General features: G+C 35.4%; 1 protein-coding gene across 1 annotated transcript in view; it reads left to right on the top strand.

Moving 5' to 3' along the window:
- Positions 1-17,190, top strand: part of RAB10 (RAB10, member RAS oncogene family) — an 86,764-nt gene extending 69,574 nt beyond the window's left edge. The window contains exons 3-6 of the mRNA XM_036881658.2: positions 1,450-1,588; positions 8,076-8,165; positions 9,442-9,543; positions 14,692-17,190. Of these exons, the coding sequence (XP_036737553.1) occupies positions 1,450-1,588; positions 8,076-8,165; positions 9,442-9,543; positions 14,692-14,775 (415 nt within the window). The 3' untranslated portion in view covers positions 14,776-17,190. The remainder of the gene's footprint in view (positions 1-1,449; positions 1,589-8,075; positions 8,166-9,441; positions 9,544-14,691) is intronic.
- The last annotated feature ends 1,909 nt before the right edge of the window (positions 17,191-19,099 follow it).

Here is a 19,099-nt window from a genome sequence, read left to right as displayed (position 1 = left end):
TGACAGAAAAATAAGTGGGAGGAAACAGTCTACCTGTTTTAAGACTTTTATGTAGCTTCAGTAATCAAAACAGTATAGTATTGAATGCAGCATAGACACATAAGTCATTGGAATAGAAAAACAAACAAACAAACAAATAGATTGAACCGCAACCTACTCACTTTTGCCAAAGATACAAACAGTTCAATAAAGAAAGTATTATTTCCTTAACATGTTCATTCAATAAATGGTGCTAGAGCAATTAGACATAAATAAGCAAAAACATGAACAGACTAGTATTACATGTAACAACTTAGATGGATCTTGAGGGCATTTATGCTGAAAAACAAAAAACAACTATTTCAAAAGGTTACATACTGTATGATACCATTTATACAACATTCTGGAAATGAGAAAATTACAAAAATGGAGAACAGATTATTGGCCAAGGCTGTAGGGACTATAAGGGGGTGGAGGGATGATGCAACAGTTCTCTATCTTGTTAGTGGTGGTCATCACACAAATCTATACACGTGGTGAAATTGCAGAGAACTAACTACCCATGCGTGTGCATACACACACAAATGCATGTTTAAAAATAGTGAAGTTTAAATAAGGTATTTAGGTTATACCATGTCCATTTACTGGTTTTGCTTTTGTACTGCAATAGAAAATGTTACCATTAGGGAAAATTGGATACACAGGACTACTGCTGTTTTTGCAATTTCCTGTGAGGCTATAATTATTTTAAAATAAAAGCTTATAAAAATTTGCTGGGAAGGGGAACATACATGCAGTGTTAGTTGGAAAGATGAGAGGTTGAGAGTGGGACTTTTTGTTTTAATTTTCCTTTTTTAGGAAAGACGGAGGATACTAAAATATGCTGATGAAATGATCCATAAAGGGAGGAAAATTGGTGATGCAAATGAGGGAAAATTATAGTAGCAAAATACAGATCTTAAATCTTTGACTTGAAGGCATTGAAAATGCTATTTACATATTTCTGTCCTATTATTTATAAATGTGGCTATCTTTACAACTAGTAAATGATTCTAAAGGCAAATGTGGCTATGGTGTAGTCCTTTAATATTCTAAAAATTCCACATGCTTTTGTATATTACATTATGGAACTGGATCACTAAATAAAATAGAATTCCAGGGTTTTTATCATGCTTGCTGGTATTCATTTGTAAGTAACACAAGAGTTTTATGTATTATACTATATGCTGTTATCGTTTTCAGGTTTTCATCCAGTATAGTCATTAATTCCTTTGGAGATTTTTATATATGTGTTTATGAGTAACTATAATTGTTTACCATTTAAAATTAAATGAGTGGTGGTTGTGTTTTGCTTTGTGGTAGATAATGGATTTTTATCTCTATCTCAGCAAACTATTCTACTGTTTCACCCTTTATCTATAATGTAGTGATATCAGAGTGCTCAATACAAATTATTGCTGTTTATTTCAGGGATACAGCAGGCCAGGAGCGATTTCACACCATCACAACCTCCTACTATAGAGGAGCAATGGGTATCATGCTAGTATATGACATCACCAATGGGAAAAGTTTTGAAAACATCAGCAAATGGCTTAGAAACATAGATGAGGTAAGACCTAGAAATTGTATAAACCCTTCACAAATATACATTTGTGTGGTTGGTTGAGAAGAAAAAGTGTTTAATGATCTTTAGAATATAATGTACTGCCATTATTAAAGATGGTCCCAAATAGAAGCTACTGATGGTTTTATATACCTCTCTTTAAGTGCTTTATGGATGAATTTTTATTGAATGAATGAATTACATTTTCAGTGGTAATTTAAAACTGATATTTTTCACTTCTAGACATTTGAAAAGATACACGGTACTAAGACAAACATACCTAACCAAGAAAGTAATGCCATATAATTTCATGTAAAGATGTCAGTTTTTATAAGGTGACATGTATGTCAAAGCCTGTCTATTTTTTGTGCTACAGTATAGGTAGCTTCTTGTTGGAATTAGTTTTCATACTTATTGCTGCTTTCTGGGCTTTGACTTTCATTAAGACTACCTTTTTTTATAGCAATTTATGGCTGGATATATGAAGACCATCTTAAGACCATATTAGACCCAGCATGACAGTGTCTTCAATGGTAGCAATCTAAGTGCTCAATACTAACTGTTCGATTGCTGCAGTAAATCTTCAAGGAGAAGCCTGTTAGTATTTAAATCAGTTAACAAAATACAGATTTTGAAAAAAAAAGGCCTCCATTTTAGATTTCCTTAACTTTATCTTATGTTACAACCAAGTAGCTCATGTAATAAAGAGCAACTTTTCAATTAAGATATCATTGATACACAATCTTGTGAAGGTTTCACATAAGCAACATTGTGGTTTTAACACTCACCCGTATTATCAAGTCCTGCTCACCCCCCACCCTACTGCAGTCCCCGTCAGCATAGTAAGATGCTGTAGAGTTATTGTCTTCGACATGCTATACTGACTTCCCCATGACCTACCTATATTGTGAGTGCTAATTATAATGCCCCTTATTCTTCTCCCTCCCCTCCTTCCCACCCACACGTCCCAGCCCCTTACCTTTGGTAACCGCTACTCCCTTCTTGGAGTCTGTGAGTCTGCTGTTGTTTTGTTCCTTCAGTTTTGCTTTGTTGTTATACTCCACAAATGAGTAAAATCATTTGGTACTTGTCTTTCTCTGTCTGGCTTATTTCACTGAGCAAAATATCCTCTGGCTGCATCCATGGTGTTGCAAATATTTGGTAGGATTTTTTTTCATAAAGAGCAATTTCTGTGGAGACTATGCATTCTTCAAATTCTATGATATCAGCTTGATGACCTATAGTTCAGTCCTGTTCTGACACTACCTATCCAGCCTTAGTGCCAGACTCCAGAGGTTTAAGGACTGAGTCCCATTAGACTACCCTTCCAATAAATCCAAGTCCTTGGTCCCCTAGGCTACCTACACTTCTTTCGGACTTGGCTACAAATTTGGGGTTCCCCATGACCCACTTTTGGTTTCAGTAGTTTGCTAGAATGACTCACAGAACTCGGGAAAGTGCTATACCTACAATTACAGTTTTATTATAAAGGATACAAATCAGGAATAGCTAAATAAAAAGAGATCATAGGCATGGTTTGGGGTTGGGGAATGCAGACCTTCCATTCTGTCTCTGAACATATCATCGTATTGGCACCTTGTATTCACCAACCTGAAAGATCCCCTATGTTCATTGTTTCAGTTTTCATGAGTGTGGTTAATGAAATCTTTGGCCTCTGGTGATTGAACTTATCTAGCGCCTTTCACTCCTGTGAGGTGGGTTAGGGGAGAAGCTGACAATAACAACCCTTTAATCAGGTGTTTGGTTCCTCTGGTGACCAACCTCCATTGTGAAGCTCTGTAAGAACCCTGCCTTGTGTCCTTCATTAACATAAAATTAGGTAAATACGAAGGAGTCTGGTATGGATAACAAAAGGCAGTCCTATCACTCAAGAAATTAGGAGCACTGTGCCAATAATGGGGACAAAAACCAAATACATTTTTTATTATACTACAAGCTTATACGTTTAACTTGGTAGGTTGGATGGCTTAGTTTCCCAGCATGATAATTAAAACACATAAAACTCAGCCATTAAAAAGAAAAAATTTTGGACATATTAAAGCTTGGCTTTGCCTAATTTTCATTTTGTTTCAGAAGTTAAAACTTGTAACTCAATGAAAAGAAACTGAATTGATCCAGAAACATTTTTAAAAGGATTATGTATCAAGATCAAGAGTAATTTACCTAGGAATGCAAGGGTAGTTCAACATATGAAATCAGTCACAGTTAATAAACCAACCATATTAATAAAAAACAAAAACAATATGATCAACAGACACAGAAACATTAGACAAAATCCAATATCTTTTCATGATAAAAACACTCAACAAAGTAGAAATAGAAGAGGACTTCTTTAGCTGAATAAAGGACATCTATGAAAATCCCACAGCCAGTATCATACCTGCCCTCTGTAATCAAGAAAATAAGGATGCCTGCTCTGGCCACTGTTGTTCAAAATTTTACTGGAGGTTCTAGGCAGAACAATTAGGCAATGGGGGGAAAAAAAGGGCACCCAGATTGGCAAGTAAAATTATGTTTGTAAAATATCTGATCTTCATGTAGAAAATGCTAAGGAATCCACACACATACATAAAAAAAAAAAACTAGTTGAATACGGTTGCAAGAAACAACAGCATACAAGAATCAGTTGTATTTCTTACATACTAACAATGAATAATCCAAAAATGAAATTAAGAGTAGACTTCTACTAAAGGAATCCTTGTGTACTATTGGTGGGAATATTAATTGGAATAGTCACTGTGGGGTGGGGGGAAGAATAGAATTTTACTTAACAATAACATCAAGAAAAAAATATAAAAAACTTAACCAAAGACATGTACACTGAAAACAATAAAATGTTACGGAAAGAAATTAAAGATCTAAATAATTGGAAAGACATCACATGTTCATGAATTGGAAGACTTCATATTGTGTTTCTCTTACTGTTTTTTTTATTTTAGACTTCTGTTTTTTATTTTGATTTGGTGGACCTAAAAATCCTTTTAGTCTTGGATTTACTTTTTTTTAAATTGATAAACAGTTTTACATTAGTTTCAAGTATACAACACAGTGGTTCAACAATTCACCTGTATTATTAAATCCTCACCCCCACTAGTACTGCTGCTATCTGTTAACATAAGAAAATGTTACAGAATCATAAATTCTCCATGCTGCACTATCATCCCTGAGACCAGTGTACATTATGATTGAGAATTACTGTGCCCCTTTATCCCCCTCAACCCCTCCCCCATAGTAGCCACAAGTCACTTCTCAGTGTCTCAGAGTCTACTGCTGTTTGTTTCATTCTGTTTTGCTTTGTTTTTATATTCCACAAATAACTGAAATCATATGGTATCTGTCTTTCTCCACCTGGCTTATTTCACTTAGCATAATACCTTCTAGATCCATCCATCTTGTTGCAAATGGCAGAATTTTTTTATGGCTGAATAATATTCCATTGTGTATATGTACCACATCCTCTTTATCCATTCATCTATTGACGGACACTTAGGTTGCGTCTGTATCTTGGCTGTTGTAAATAATACAGCAGTAAACATAGGGGTACATGTATTTTTTCAGATCAGGGATTTTGTTTTCTTCAGGTAAATTCCTAGAAGTGGAATTGCTGGGTCGAATGGTATTTCTGTTTTTAGTTTTTTGAAGAACCTCCATACTGCTTTCCACAGTGGCTGCACCAATTGACATTCCCAGCAATAGTGTAGAAGAGTTTTTCTCCACATCCTCACCAACACTTGTTATTTCTTGTCTTTTGGATAGTAGCCATTCTAACTGACATGAGGTAGTATCTCATTGTGGTTTTAATTTGCATTTCCCTGTTGGTAAGCGATGTGGAGCATCTTTTCATGTGCCTTTTGGCCATCTGTATTTCTTCTTTGGAGAAATGTCTGTTCAGGTCCTCTGGCCATTTTTTAATCAGGTTATTTGTTTTGTTTGGTGTTGAGGCATATGAGTTCTTTATATATTTTGGATGTTCACTCCTTACTGGATAAAATAATTTACAAATATATACTGTAGGTTGCCTTTTTGTTCTGATGGTGTCCTTTGCTGTACAGAAGCTTTTTAGTTTGATGTAGTCCTACTTGTTCATTTTTGTTTCCCTTGCCCAAGGAGATGTATCCAGGAAAAAATTACTTATATTTATGTTCAGGAAATTTTTGCCTGTGTTTTCTTCTGAGAGTTTTATGGTTTCATGTCTTAACATTCAGATCTTTAATCCATTTTGAATTTACTTTTGTGTATGGAGTTATGCAGTAATCCAGTTTCATTCACTTTCATGTAGCTGTCCAGTTTTCTCAGCACCAGTTATTGAAGAGACTGTCTTTTCTCCATTGTATATTCAAGGCTCCTTTATCATATATTAATTGACCATATATGCATGAGTTTTATATCTGGACTCTTTGTTCTGTTCCTTTGATTTATGGGACTTTTCTTGTGCCAGAACCTTATTGTTTTGATTACTGTAACTTCGTAGTATAGGTAGAAGTCATTGAACGTAATCCTCCCCAGCTTTGTTGTTCTTTCTCAGAATTCTTTGGCTATTTGGGGTCTTCTGTGGTTCCATATAAATTTTATAACTGTTTGATCTAGTTCACTGAAAAATGCTATTTGAATTTTGATAGGGAGTACATCTTAAAGTTGCTTTGGGCAGGATGGTCATTTTGACAATACTAATTTTGCTATCCATGAGCATGGGATAGATTTCCCCTTATTTGTGTCTTCTTTAATTTCTCTCATAAGTGTCTTATGGTTTTCCGAGTATAGATCTTTCACTTCCTTGGTTACATTTATTCAGAAACATAAAAGGTAAAAAGGTGAACATAAAACGAAGAAAGGTATTTTATTATTTTTGATGCAAGTATAAATGGAATTGTTTTCCTTATTTCTCTTTCTGCTAGTTCATTGTTAGTATATATGAATGCAACAGATTTATTTTTGTGTATTAATTTTGTATACTGCACCTTTGCTGAATCCAATTATTCAAATCATTTTTTGGTGGAGTCTTTAGGGTTTTCTATGTGTAATATCATGTCATCTGCTAGATAAGACTTGATATTGTTAACATGGCAGCACTACCCAAAGTGATCTACAGATTCATTGTAATCCCTATCAAAATCCCAGTTGCTACCTCTTTTTTTTTTTTGACAGGTTGATCCTAAAATTCATATGGCAATGCGAGGGACCCAGAATAGGCAGTCTTGAAATGGTAAATGACATTTAAGCTCAGACCTGAAGAAATGAATAGAAGTTATCCAGAAAAGGATAGGGCTGGAAAAACAGGTGTGATGGATTCGAATTTAAGATAAATCAAATCAGATTACTTTTGTGTCCAGACAACGTAACTACCTTGGTGGTAGGGATATTCAGGGAAAGGAACAGCGAGCCAAAGATACATGATTTGCATATATTTTTCCCATCCCATGGGTTGCCTTTTCACTCTGTTGATAATTACCTTTGACACACAAAAGGTTTTAATTTTGATGAAGTTTTGATTTTTTTCTTTTATTGCCTGTACTTTTGGTGTTATATCCAAGAAATCATTGCCAAATCCAGTATCATAAAACTTTTCTCCTATGTTTTCTTCTGAGAGTTTTACAGTTTTAAGTCCTATGTTTAGGTTTTTGATGCATTTTGAGTTCATTTTTATATATGGCATTAGTTACAGATCCAGCTTCTTTCTCTTGCATGTTGATATCTGGTTATTTCCAACACCATTTGTTGAAATGACTGTCCTTTTCCCCATTGAATAATCTTGGCATTCTTGTCAGAAAACATTTGACTGTATGCAAGGATTTATTGGTGAGCTCTCTATCCTGTTCCATTTGTCTATGTCTGTCTTGATTACTGTAACACTTTTTGATCACTGTCAGCTTTGTAGTAAGTTTTGAAATCAGGAAGTATGAATCTGCCAACTTTACTTTTTCCGGATTGTTTGGCTGTTCAGGGTCCCTGTGAATTTGAGGGCTGGATTTTTCTAATTGTTGAAAAGATGTCATTAGGATTTGGATGGAGCAAACATTCTTAACTGATTTTCTGTGTGGAATCTCCTTGTGTCTTGGCAGTGCAGCTTTTTGATACTTTAAGCACTCTATAAAATTCTTAATTAAAGCCTCTGTAGGGTAATAATGAACATCATCTAAAATGATGATACAGCCTGGATTTAGATTACACGTAAGAGATTCCAGTTTCAGATCTTTTGCCTGTACCCTCTTTTTTGGTGAGAACATATCTAGAAACTAGATGGTCTTTTATAGAGGGAAAATAATACCTGACATAGATATATTTTAGGAATTGTGCTTCTTTTTCTAGCTATATAAGAATTTGTGTAGGCTTTTGGCATGGGGTGGTTTTAGAATGCTTTAAAACTTTTAGACTATAGAAATGACACCATAAGTTGAGAAAAATAAAGTCATTTTGCGAGACTATTAAGCCATATGAATGGTAGTGTGTAAATTAAATTTTTATTCCATTTTAGCATGCCAATGAAGATGTGGAAAGAATGTTACTAGGAAACAAGTGTGATATGGACGATAAAAGAGTTGTACCTAAAGGAAAAGGAGAACAGGTAAAAAGCTCTGAGTGATATTAATATGTTGCTGTTTCTTTGTGAACATGGTATCGCATTTGATTGATTTTCAGCACTAATGGAGTACACTGAACTATTCATTTTTTAATTGAAATATTGTTAACAATCTTACATTGGTTTCAAGTACACAACTGTGTGGTACAACAGTTACCCATATTATTAAACCCCCCTGCAACTAGTGCAGTTACTGTCTGTCAACACAGGAAGATGTTACAGAGTCATTGGCTGTGTAACCCATACTGTACTGCCATCCCCATGACCAACTTATATTATGATTGAGGATTTTTATGCCCCTTTATCCCTCTCACCCTCCTACCCATCCCCCAACCCACCTCCCCATTGGTAACTCCCAGTCACTTCTCAGTGTCTATGAGTCTACTGCTGTATTGTTCATTTTGTTTTGATTTTATATTCCACAGATAAGTGAAATCATGTGGTATTTGTCTTTCTCCACTTGGCTTATTTCACTTAGCATAGTATCATCTAGGTCCATCCATGTTGTTGCAAATGGCAGGATTTTTTTTACTGGCTGAATAATATTCCATTGTATATATCTACCACATCTTCTTTATCCATTTGTCTATTGATGGACACTTAGTTTGTTTCCATAACTTGGCTTTTGTCAATAATGTGGTGATAAACAGGGGTGCATATATGTTTTCAAATCAGGGATTTTGTTTCCTTCAGGTAAATTCCTAGAAGTGGAATTAGTGGGTCATATGGTATTTCTGTTTTTCACATTATTTTTTAAATGCTGTTGGAAACAACAGCTTTATTATTTGAGTGGATTTTTTTAGTTCATATCCAGTGTGTATGGAAGATTCAAATCTGAGGTAGTAGTGTTTTAGCCTTATTTAAACTACAAGGAGGGGAAAGTACAAATCAATGATTCTCAGTTTTTTAACTGAAGACTTTAAGATCTGTATCAATATGATTCCACAGTTTGATATTCAGTAGCCTGTGACAAGCAGAGGTTAGAAACTGTTTTGAATTTCCCTTAGTTTTGTCCCTAGCGTAAAATACCTTGTTTAGAATATCTGAAGTGAAGTCTGAGAGTGAGAAGAGGATTCTACTTTTGTTTACTTACTTATTTTTGAAAGAGCTTGACTGTTTGAATCTTGACCTATTAAAATAATCTGTTTTTTGTAACATAGTTCAGAATGCTGCCTTTAGAATATTATTTCCTCTAAGGTGCTTAAGTAATCAGTTGGCAACCTATCCTTGATAATTTTAGGACATTTTGTTTCTATTTTAGATTGCAAGGGAGCATGGTATTAGATTTTTTGAGACTAGTGCAAAAGCAAATATAAACATCGAAAAGGCGTTCCTCACATTAGCTGAAGATATCCTTCGAAAGGTAAGCTCCTATTTTTACTTCCAAGGTGCCCAGTGTCACAGTTGAACATTTAGTCTTTTCTAAAGTAAGGGATTTAGATTAAAAAATTGGGGTTGGGTAGTAGTATTCCTGAATCTTTACCTATCACCAATATCTAATCCTCCAAAGTGAAGTAAGGAACTGAGCAGAGAGCCACCTGGAAGTCTGTAGGATCTAATCCGTGGAAACAGTGTTCTGTTCTCTCACACTTTCTCTAGTTCCCAATTTCATCCACTTTTTTACCAGCTTTCTGTCTGGTCCACAGTGTTGTACGTTCTCTGTTTACTTTTGGACTCATTCTCTTACATGTCCTTAGCATTACCATAGACATATATATTTTTTGATTTAAGATAAGAGGTGAATCTATTATGTAGTTATTGCTATAGAATCAGTATTCTTCTGTATAGTCATTTCTCAGATGTGCCAATGAAGGGCATATATACAGTTGACCATTGAACAATGTGGGGGGTAGGGGTGCTGACCCCATTGCTCAGTCCAAAATTTGTATGACTTTTAATTCCCCCAGAACTTAACTACTAATAGCCTACTGTTGACTAGAAGCCTTACTGATAACATAAACAGTCAGGTAACACATATTTTGTGTGTTTTATGTATTCCCTACTGTATTCGTAAGGAGAAAATATATTTTTTCAAATTGTTGCATATCTCCAAAAAGTTTTCCAATAAATTTTTTTGTTTTAAGGCTTATACTGAATAAGTAGAAAAAGCCCATCCCCAGACTTCATTTAGTCAGTCATTTCAGCTAGTGATATGAGGGAAAAAAAGCTAAAGCTGAAAATATGATTTCAAGGAATTCATTTTTACCTCAGGGTTGGTTTCTGGGTTTAATTTGTGAATCCTAAAACTTGCCAGTACAAGTAACTTGTGACAAAATTGGGAAATCCTCACTTTCATATTTTCCCTGAAATTACTAGATATAATACACAGATTTGGTTATGAGTCCTGAATTCTCTATTCAATCTATGGTTTATTTAAATGCAAAAAAAAGAGAAAATCTGACACAAATCCTAAAAGTGAAGCAAACGTTACATAAGAGAAAATGTCATTGCTTCTGGTAACCTCTGTTTTTATACTTGAAATACCAGTATTTTTTCAAAGAGCAACCCAAAGATTTTTTTAAGTACATGTTTATAAACATAAGATGTAATAGAAGTTGTGTATCAAATATAAATCTAGCAAAAATTCCGAGAAACCATGCAGCTTAATACTTTAGAAAGAGGTGTAGTTATAGTTAATTATAATTGAGTATTCAAACTGCAAAAATCAATTATTGCTATTCAGAGTGACTGCAAAACAAAAGTTGGGCCCTTCCATGCCTGCCAACATCCTTCACATCATGTCTGATAACAGATAATGTTGAGTAATAAGATGCAAGTTAGGTCTCAGTGTGTGTAGTATGAGCTTATTCTTTAAAATTACATGATACTGAATATACATGTGTGTGCATGTACACACATGTAAGTTTGATAATAATCAGTGAATAATGATCTGGAAAGATATATACCAAACTCTTAAGTAGTAACTACTCCAAGGGAATGATGGGGAGGGGAGGGGATAGAGGACAAACTCACTCACCGCCTTTTATCTTTATATAGTTCTGTTTTGAAATTTTAACATTTCTTTTTAAGATAATAAAAACAATTAAAAATTTTTTTAATATTCTTTCACAAGTGGATAAAAGGCAAAAAATCAATTAGAATTCCTTGAGGAAATGCATTTTTATTTTAAATATTCCCATGAGAAACAAATAAAAACAAGAAAGAAAAATGCTAAGTGGGTAGGAAAAACGGTTGTACTTTCAATTAAATGAAGGGACTAACAGGAATAGAAAATTACTTTTTTTTAAATTAGTGGAAAGCACTTTGTATTTCAGAGATTGATGGGTCATAGTGACAAATCATTCCTATACTCATAAGACATCACAAAACTTAGTGAAATAACCCTTGTTTCTGTGTTCTTTCTCCTTTCTGGATTTTTTTGTTCTTGTTCTTTTTCATCATTTCTGATTTATTTCTGTCCATTCTGTCCCTTGGTCTTCTTACCAATCTTGGCATTTTAAAAAAGAATGCTATATAGTCATTATGTAATCTGTGTCCCAGTGAGGCAGATCTTACTATCATATTAAAGGTTAAAAAATATGGATCCACCAGTAAATAAAGATCTTGGTCTAGCGTCTTCCCCATGTAGGCAGGCCCAAATATTAGGTAGCATTTCTTTTTTTCCATACACATATGTACATTTTTGATATAGTAAAGCTATGAATTTAGAACATGGAACACAAACTTGCTTTAGAATTTTGTGAAATACAGTAGTCATTCTTGACTGCAACTTTGTGTACAGGACTTTCTCTTCTGAGTTGATAAAAGAAAAATTAACTTCAGAATGAAAGCAGTTTAAACCATTTTAAGCTCAATTATTTGAATAGAAAATAGATTCAAACATTAAAAAAAAAATACAGAGAGGTTTCCTACCACATTCCCACAACTCATCCCTCCCCCAGTAACTAATGTAATTAATGTCTTAGTTATTAATGTATGATAAATATGAATATGTATTTTTATTTCTCCCTCCCCCTTTTTCTGAAACAGGGCAGCATGCTATAACTGATTGGCACTTAATATAAGTAAAATAATTCCACTTTTTCAGTAATTGAATGCTACTTCTTTGAGTGGAATATATCATTACAGAGGTTTTCCCAATCAGGTACATTTCAGTAATTTTTCAACCTTTAGATCTCATAAATTGTTTTAGTGAATAATCTTAAATAATTTTTCACAATTTTGCACAAAAATGTGCAAATATATTTACAGGAGATTCCTTTAAAGGGGCTGAAGAGCAGATATGTACATTTATAATTCTAATACATGCTGCTACATTCTGTCATGAGTATTGTATCCATTTATACACCTACTAGCTGTGTTGGCTGTGGCCAACATAGTGGATTATAAGACATTCAGATCTTTCCCAAACTGACAGATAAAAAAATATAATTTACTTTACAGCTCCCTTATGAATAAGGTGAGCATTTTAAGATATATTTAAGAATCACTTATATATTTCCTTCTCTGTAAGCTTTTTATTCTTTTGCTTCCTTTTTCTACTTAGTCATTGGCATTTTTCTTATTCTTGACTTGAAACCAGCTTAAAGTTGTATTTAATAAATTTGCTTAACACTTTGATGTTTAAGTGTTTTGCTCTGCACGAGATAATTCCCTTTTTTGAAGAGACTGTTTCAAGGATCTAAGTTAAATTGTAAAGGGGTGGACTATGAGTGAGGTGCTGAGTAAATGTAGTGACCTCCTTTCTAGTTACAAACACTCATATGTTTTTAAATGACCACACCTGGAAGTTCCCAGAGAAAGACTATTTTCCGTGCAGCCATATTCTTTTCTGCTGTGGATTAGGTGCTGAGCTTCCTCTTGCTCATATCTATATTTTTCTCAAAAGTCAATATTAGAAGCAAAATTAGTTCAGGAAAACTCACAAAGATCTTTCTAGTGCAAACTCGCAGCTTTAACATACACTACGGTGAAGTATCCCACAACGCAGTGAGAATAGGTAGGTAAGCTCAAAGTGCAAGTAAAAAATGTCACCTCAATGTGAGTTAAATAGTCTTCTCTTTGGCTACATGAATTTTTAGAATATTTTAATTTTTCCCCCTTGGGCTACTTTAATTTTACATTGTTTCCATGACAGCTAAGTTCCCAGATACTTCCTAGCTTTTAAAATTTTATTCATGATGAACTGTTAAACACAGCAGCATGGATAAATCTCACAGACTGATATTGAGTAAAAGTCAGACACAAAAGAATATGTAAAAATTTGGTTCCATGTATATGAAGGTCAAGAACAGGAAAAAACTGAACTGTGGTGATAGAAATCAGAGTACTGGTTACCTTGAGGAGGGAAGTCCTTATTGGAGAGGGGACACACGGAGCCTTCTGGAGGCGTGCTCTGTATTTTGATCTGGTAGTTTCATGGTATATACTAAAAATCCATCACGCACAGTTAAGATCTTTATACTTCACTCTATGTAAGCTACCCCTAAAAAAATTCCTCCTCTCATACATAGAGTATAGGCTGTCCATTAAAATATTAGTACAGTTGACCCTTGAACAACATGGGTTTGAACTGTGCTGGTCCATTTATGTGCAAATTATTTTTAATAAGTAATTGAAAATTTTTCTGGAGATTTGCAATAATTTGAAAAAATTTCCTTTTCTCCAGCTCATGTTATTATAAGAATACAGTATAAAATACATACAACATACAAAATAAATGTTAATCAGCTGTTTATGTTATCAGTAAGGCTTCTGGTCAACAGTAGACTATTAGTAAGTTTTTGGGAAGTCAAAAGTTATACATGGACTGTGCAGGGGGTTGCTTCCCCTAACCCTCCACATTGTTCAAGGGTCAAACTATATGTTACTCTGATTTTAAAAGGAATATTTAGGATGTTGGGGAAATAACAGGATTTTATAAAGAAGACAGTAAAATTACCCTATATAAACCCACCACCTAAGGGTTATTACCATTAATATTTTGGTGTCTCTCCTTTTGATTTTTTTCTATATCCATTTTTAATGTGAATTACACAACTTTGCATTCCACCCCACCCTTTCCCTTCCACTGGATGTTAGTATATCATAGTTGAAATTGTCTTTTTAAAGCTATGGTATATAATACAAACTTCAGTCTCAAAAGGCAAGTAACTAAACAGAAAAGGATTGTTTCAATTTGCTGTAGTTAGTTAAACATGACCCAGCCTTGGTCTTATACCTATGCTCAATAATGCTTTGTAAGTACTAAGTACTCAGGGTTAGGCAGAGATAACAAACCTCTATCCCGAAGAGTTAGGGCAGAGATGTTTTGATGGATGACAGGAGGCCTCTAGACGTTTCTTGGCTTGGAGAAAGCAGGCAAAATGAAGATAAAAAATGGAGCTTTCTGGCTCCAAATCTTTACTTTGCACAGAGGAGAAAACCTATCTTATGTCTGTAATTGCATTTTGTTGCATAAATTAACATTTTCAAAAATATTTCTGTTGAATCTTGATTTATCCATAGCAATGTTTTTTCACGGGTTACTTCCCTTGTGTGTTTGTTCCAGACCCCTGTAAAAGAGCCTAACAGTGAAAACGTAGATATCAGCAGTGGAGGAGGCGTGACAGGCTGGAAGAGCAAATGTTGCTGAGCATTCTCCTGGTCCACCAGTTGCCATCCACCACCCTGTTTTCTCTTCTTGCTGCAAGATAAACCACTCTGCCCATTTTTAACTCTAAACAGATACTTCTGTTCCTCATCTTAACTCTCCAGTCCACCTTATTTGTTCTTTCATCTGTGACTGCTTGCTGACTTATAATTTTCTTCAAACAAAAAAATGTATAGAAAAATCATGTCTGTGACTTCATTTTTAAATGTACTTGCTCAGCTCACCACTGCATTTCAGTTGTATTATAGTCAAGTTCTTCTTATCAACATTAAAACCTATAGCAATCATTTCAACTCTATTCTGCAAATTGTATAAGAATAAAAGTTAGAATTAACAATTTTATTTTGTACAACAGTGGAATTTTCTGTCATGGATAATGTGCTTGAGTCCCTATAATCTATAGACATGTGATAGCAAAAGAAACAAAAGCCAGGAAAACACTCATTTTCACCTTGAATATGTAAATGGGGTTAATTTTGTCCTGTGCCTTACATGGAAAGGAACTTCTTTGCTTTTTCCTTTTTCGTTTTGGTGGGAGCATGTGCAGGAGACATGTCATCCAAACGTAAACCATTAAAATGTTTGTGGTTTGCTTGGCTGTAATTTTCCAAGTAGTTTATTGAGGACAAAGGGTACTGCAGAAATGATCGCCTTGGTTTGCTGAGTCTTATTGTAAGTGGCCTTGACACTTTCCACTACTCCTGCCACCAGTTCTCCGCCAGGCCACTTTTCACTGTGTCTGTCTGCCTGCATGCTGCTTTATTTGCTGCTTCCTCCCCACCACTCTATGAGTTATTTAAAAATCAAAGGGGCAAACTAGTAGGTTTGTCAAATTTAACATAAAGCACTGATTTAACTTGCTGACTAAACTGAAAAGATGAAATTCTAACTGCCTACTATCAGATGTCTTCCCCTCATTTTCTCTCTCCCCTAAAACTTCTGTCCCAGATTCTGTCATTTGCTGATTTACTTCATGTTCCTCTTCTCCTTCCCTCTTTGCTCCCTTCCCATCTCTCCATGGAGTTTATGAAATGGAAGAGTTAATTGCATGCACTAGTGTTTGGAGGGTGTTGTGGTTTGTCTTTCTGATTAGGTGTATAGCCCGTTCACTTTCCTAGAATAAATCTCTTAACCTAAGTTTGGGTCTTCTCCATTTGGCAACTCCTCTAGCAGCTTGGTAGCCCAGTAAAGGTGATTTTCTAAATGGTGGGTAGGAGGAGTGCAATTGATGAACGTGTTTGCCAAATATATTGAGATTTGGCCTCTGAAGAACACTTTTTCAGTGTTAAGTTGTCTTTACCTTAAGATTTAGAGATACTTACAAATATTACTTTTAAGTCCTCTCTTCACATCCCTTCACATGGGAAACTGGGATTACCATGGATTTGGAAAAAGGACAACAAAAGGCTTTTCGTGTAAACATAAGATCTCTGCTATCTCTGATGGAGTCCTTTTTTCATTTCATTTTCCTACTTTTGCTTCATTGCTAATCATCAGGATAGGGTAAGTTAAGTTTGCTACGCTGCTAGCATCCTAAGATGATACCTTTGTTGAAATAGTTGTGAATAGCATGATTCATTTCCAGCAGAGGCTGAGTTTAGGACAGCAGCTTCCATTGAAAAGTCTGTCTGTGTCGTGGACAGCATTTTAATGCCCTCTTGACTCACATAAACAACATGGGGACGTATCTGCTGTAAAACATCCATGAGTTCTTCAGATAGTGCCCTAAAGACAAGTTTATATGCCTCACTGGTGGTTGTTCTTAGGTTTTTCCCTCACTTGACTTTATCATTGTTTACTACTAGTAAAAGAGCATTGCCAAATAATCCCTAATTCTCCACTAAGAATAATAATGAAATGTTAAGCTTCTTGAAAAGTTTTAGGTTAAACCTACTGTTGTTAGATTAATTTCAATGTGTTTTGTTGTTTTCCTTTATCTGGAATGTGATAGTAGCTTTTTATTTTTAACCCTCTTTAATCATTCAATTCAGCGACTTAAGGTTTGAGAGCTTAAACACTGGGATTTTTGGGTAACAGACTGACAGTTTTGTTGTTTGCATAATTATAATCGGCATTGTACATAGAAAGGATATGGCTACCTTTTGTTAAATCTGCACTTTCTAAATATCAAAAAAGGGAAATGGAGTATAAATCAATTTTTGTATAACCTGTTTGAAACATGAATTTTATTTGCTTAATATTAGGGCTTTGTCCCTTGTTCTGTAAGTTTCTTGGGATCCTGTGTAGAAGCTGTTCTCATTAAACACCAAACAGTTAAGTCCATTCTCTAGTACTAGCTACAAATTCGGTTTCATATTCTACTTAACAATTTAAATAAACTGAAATATTTCTAGATGGTCTACTTCTGTTCATATAAAAACAAAACTTGATTTCCAACTGTGTGGCTTGGTTTTCATTTATTTATGGAGTTGAAGATAGAGGATTACTTCTGAAAATAATGGAGAACAGCAAAATGAGTATTAGAGGAGTAGAAATAGAAGGGAAATAGCCTTCTCAACCCAGGAACAACAGAAGGCAATTTCAGGAACTATCTTTGGTAAGAAACTGCATAAAATGCAGAATCTCTAGGACACTAAAACAGAATCATCCTGGTGTCAAAAAAGATACTACAATCTTAGTCACTCCCCCGCTAACAAAACCAGAATGTGCCAAAGGCCAGCTGCAACTAAAGTCAGCTGATTACAAGGGGCACCAGCATAGGCTTGCATGCTGGATGGTGAGTCCTCGTTTTAGCAATGACTGCTCTCTAATTGGAAAAATGTGCTTTCTGTCTTTTTTTGTGAACCATAAGCAACAGCATATGTGTTATGTACATAGACAATATATTACTGAAAAGTGCTTTATTTTGTATGAAGGCCTTATTAGTCCACAAATAAAGGTAAGTATTTGACAAGATTATCTTTGTTGAAAGGATTGTATGTAGGTTTTCTCATACTCTACTGCAGGAATCACCTGGGTTGGTTTTTTTTTTTTTTTTAATGTTTCCCCATTCACTCCAATGTATTTCTATTTTGTGTGTCTAGGGTGGGGCTTATGATCCTGCTTTTGAGATTGGTATAGGAAAATAGAACATGTTATTGCCCTTGAATTTGTTTAGAAGGCAAAAGCAGTTAATAATCAGCTAAGCAGATACAAGAGCCAAATAGCTGTGATCCAGATTTTAAACACTGAATTTAATAGACAAGCAAGTTCAGTTGGTGAGAATAGTTCGGGTGGCTTCTTGAGGGTGGAGGGACCTGAATTGGTTCTTAGGCTTGTAGATGATTGGCTAAAACTGGAGAGGGTAAGAAGGGACCATGGGCAAATCAGAACAAGCTTTGCTATGTGAGAAACCAGAAGTCTAACTAGAGATTGTGAGAGACAGTGGGGTGTGCTGGTAGCCCCTTGAGAGTGGTGAGAGCCATGTGAGGACAAGTCTAGAAGGATGGAAGAAGAGAAACTGAGGGAGTTACAGAGATCCCGTAGGAGGCTGTGTTGAGATTTGAATTGGACCCAGCTAAAATGATAGCAGAGGGCAGCACGGTTAAATTTCAAATATGTAAATGGGGAAGAATGTTGCCAACTAGGAAGCCTGCCAGGTGCCTGTAGTGGTGTGTCCTTGTAGTTATGTCATCAACACTCTGGTAAAATAGTACCCACTTTACAAAAACTGCAGAGAAGTACTGTGCTTATGGTTGCACAGCCAGTTGGTGCTGGAGTTGGATCTTGAAACCAAACCCAGTACCAGTGCCCATTCTATTTTTACTTTCACCATGTAGCTGTTTCACAGGATAAGGTCCTAAGGTTTGGTTGTAATGATTGTAATGGCGGTAATAAACATGTGCCATAGCCAACAGAGAGAATGCTACAGTGTAGTCTTGTCTAGGTAATGTAACCATTTAGTCTAGTTTTGGTACTGTCTTGCCAATGGGTTTCAGCCCCGGGCAAGTTCGCTATGGATTCAGTGTGACCAAAGGAATCGACAGCAAAACGTTCTTGAGGTGAAAGGGTTGGTTTACCCGGCTTGTTCTGCAGTCGGTGGAGCACTAGCGTCTCCACCTCCGCCCAGAGCACTGGGCCGAGCTCTCTATGTAGCGCAATAATAGCTTTCTGCCTACAGGTGTGGAAGCGGCAGCCCAGCAACAGGCCAGTTACATCATCAGGTGGTTTAAGTTCAGTGAGGATCCTGGCCATAGGAACCCCAACTTCCCCACAGGTACCTTCTAACAGAGGAGTCCCCTTGAAAAGTACTTGGTTCAATTTACTACTGTTTTTACTTTAAACCCCTATTACCTCTACTACCCTG

The sequence above is a fragment of the Manis pentadactyla genome, chromosome 2 (assembly GCF_030020395.1).
Source record: "Manis pentadactyla isolate mManPen7 chromosome 2, mManPen7.hap1, whole genome shotgun sequence".
Lineage (NCBI taxonomy): Eukaryota > Metazoa > Chordata > Mammalia > Pholidota > Manidae > Manis > Manis pentadactyla.
The sequence above is the reverse complement of the archived record's forward strand: the minus strand, read 5'-3'. Positions and strand labels throughout refer to the sequence as shown.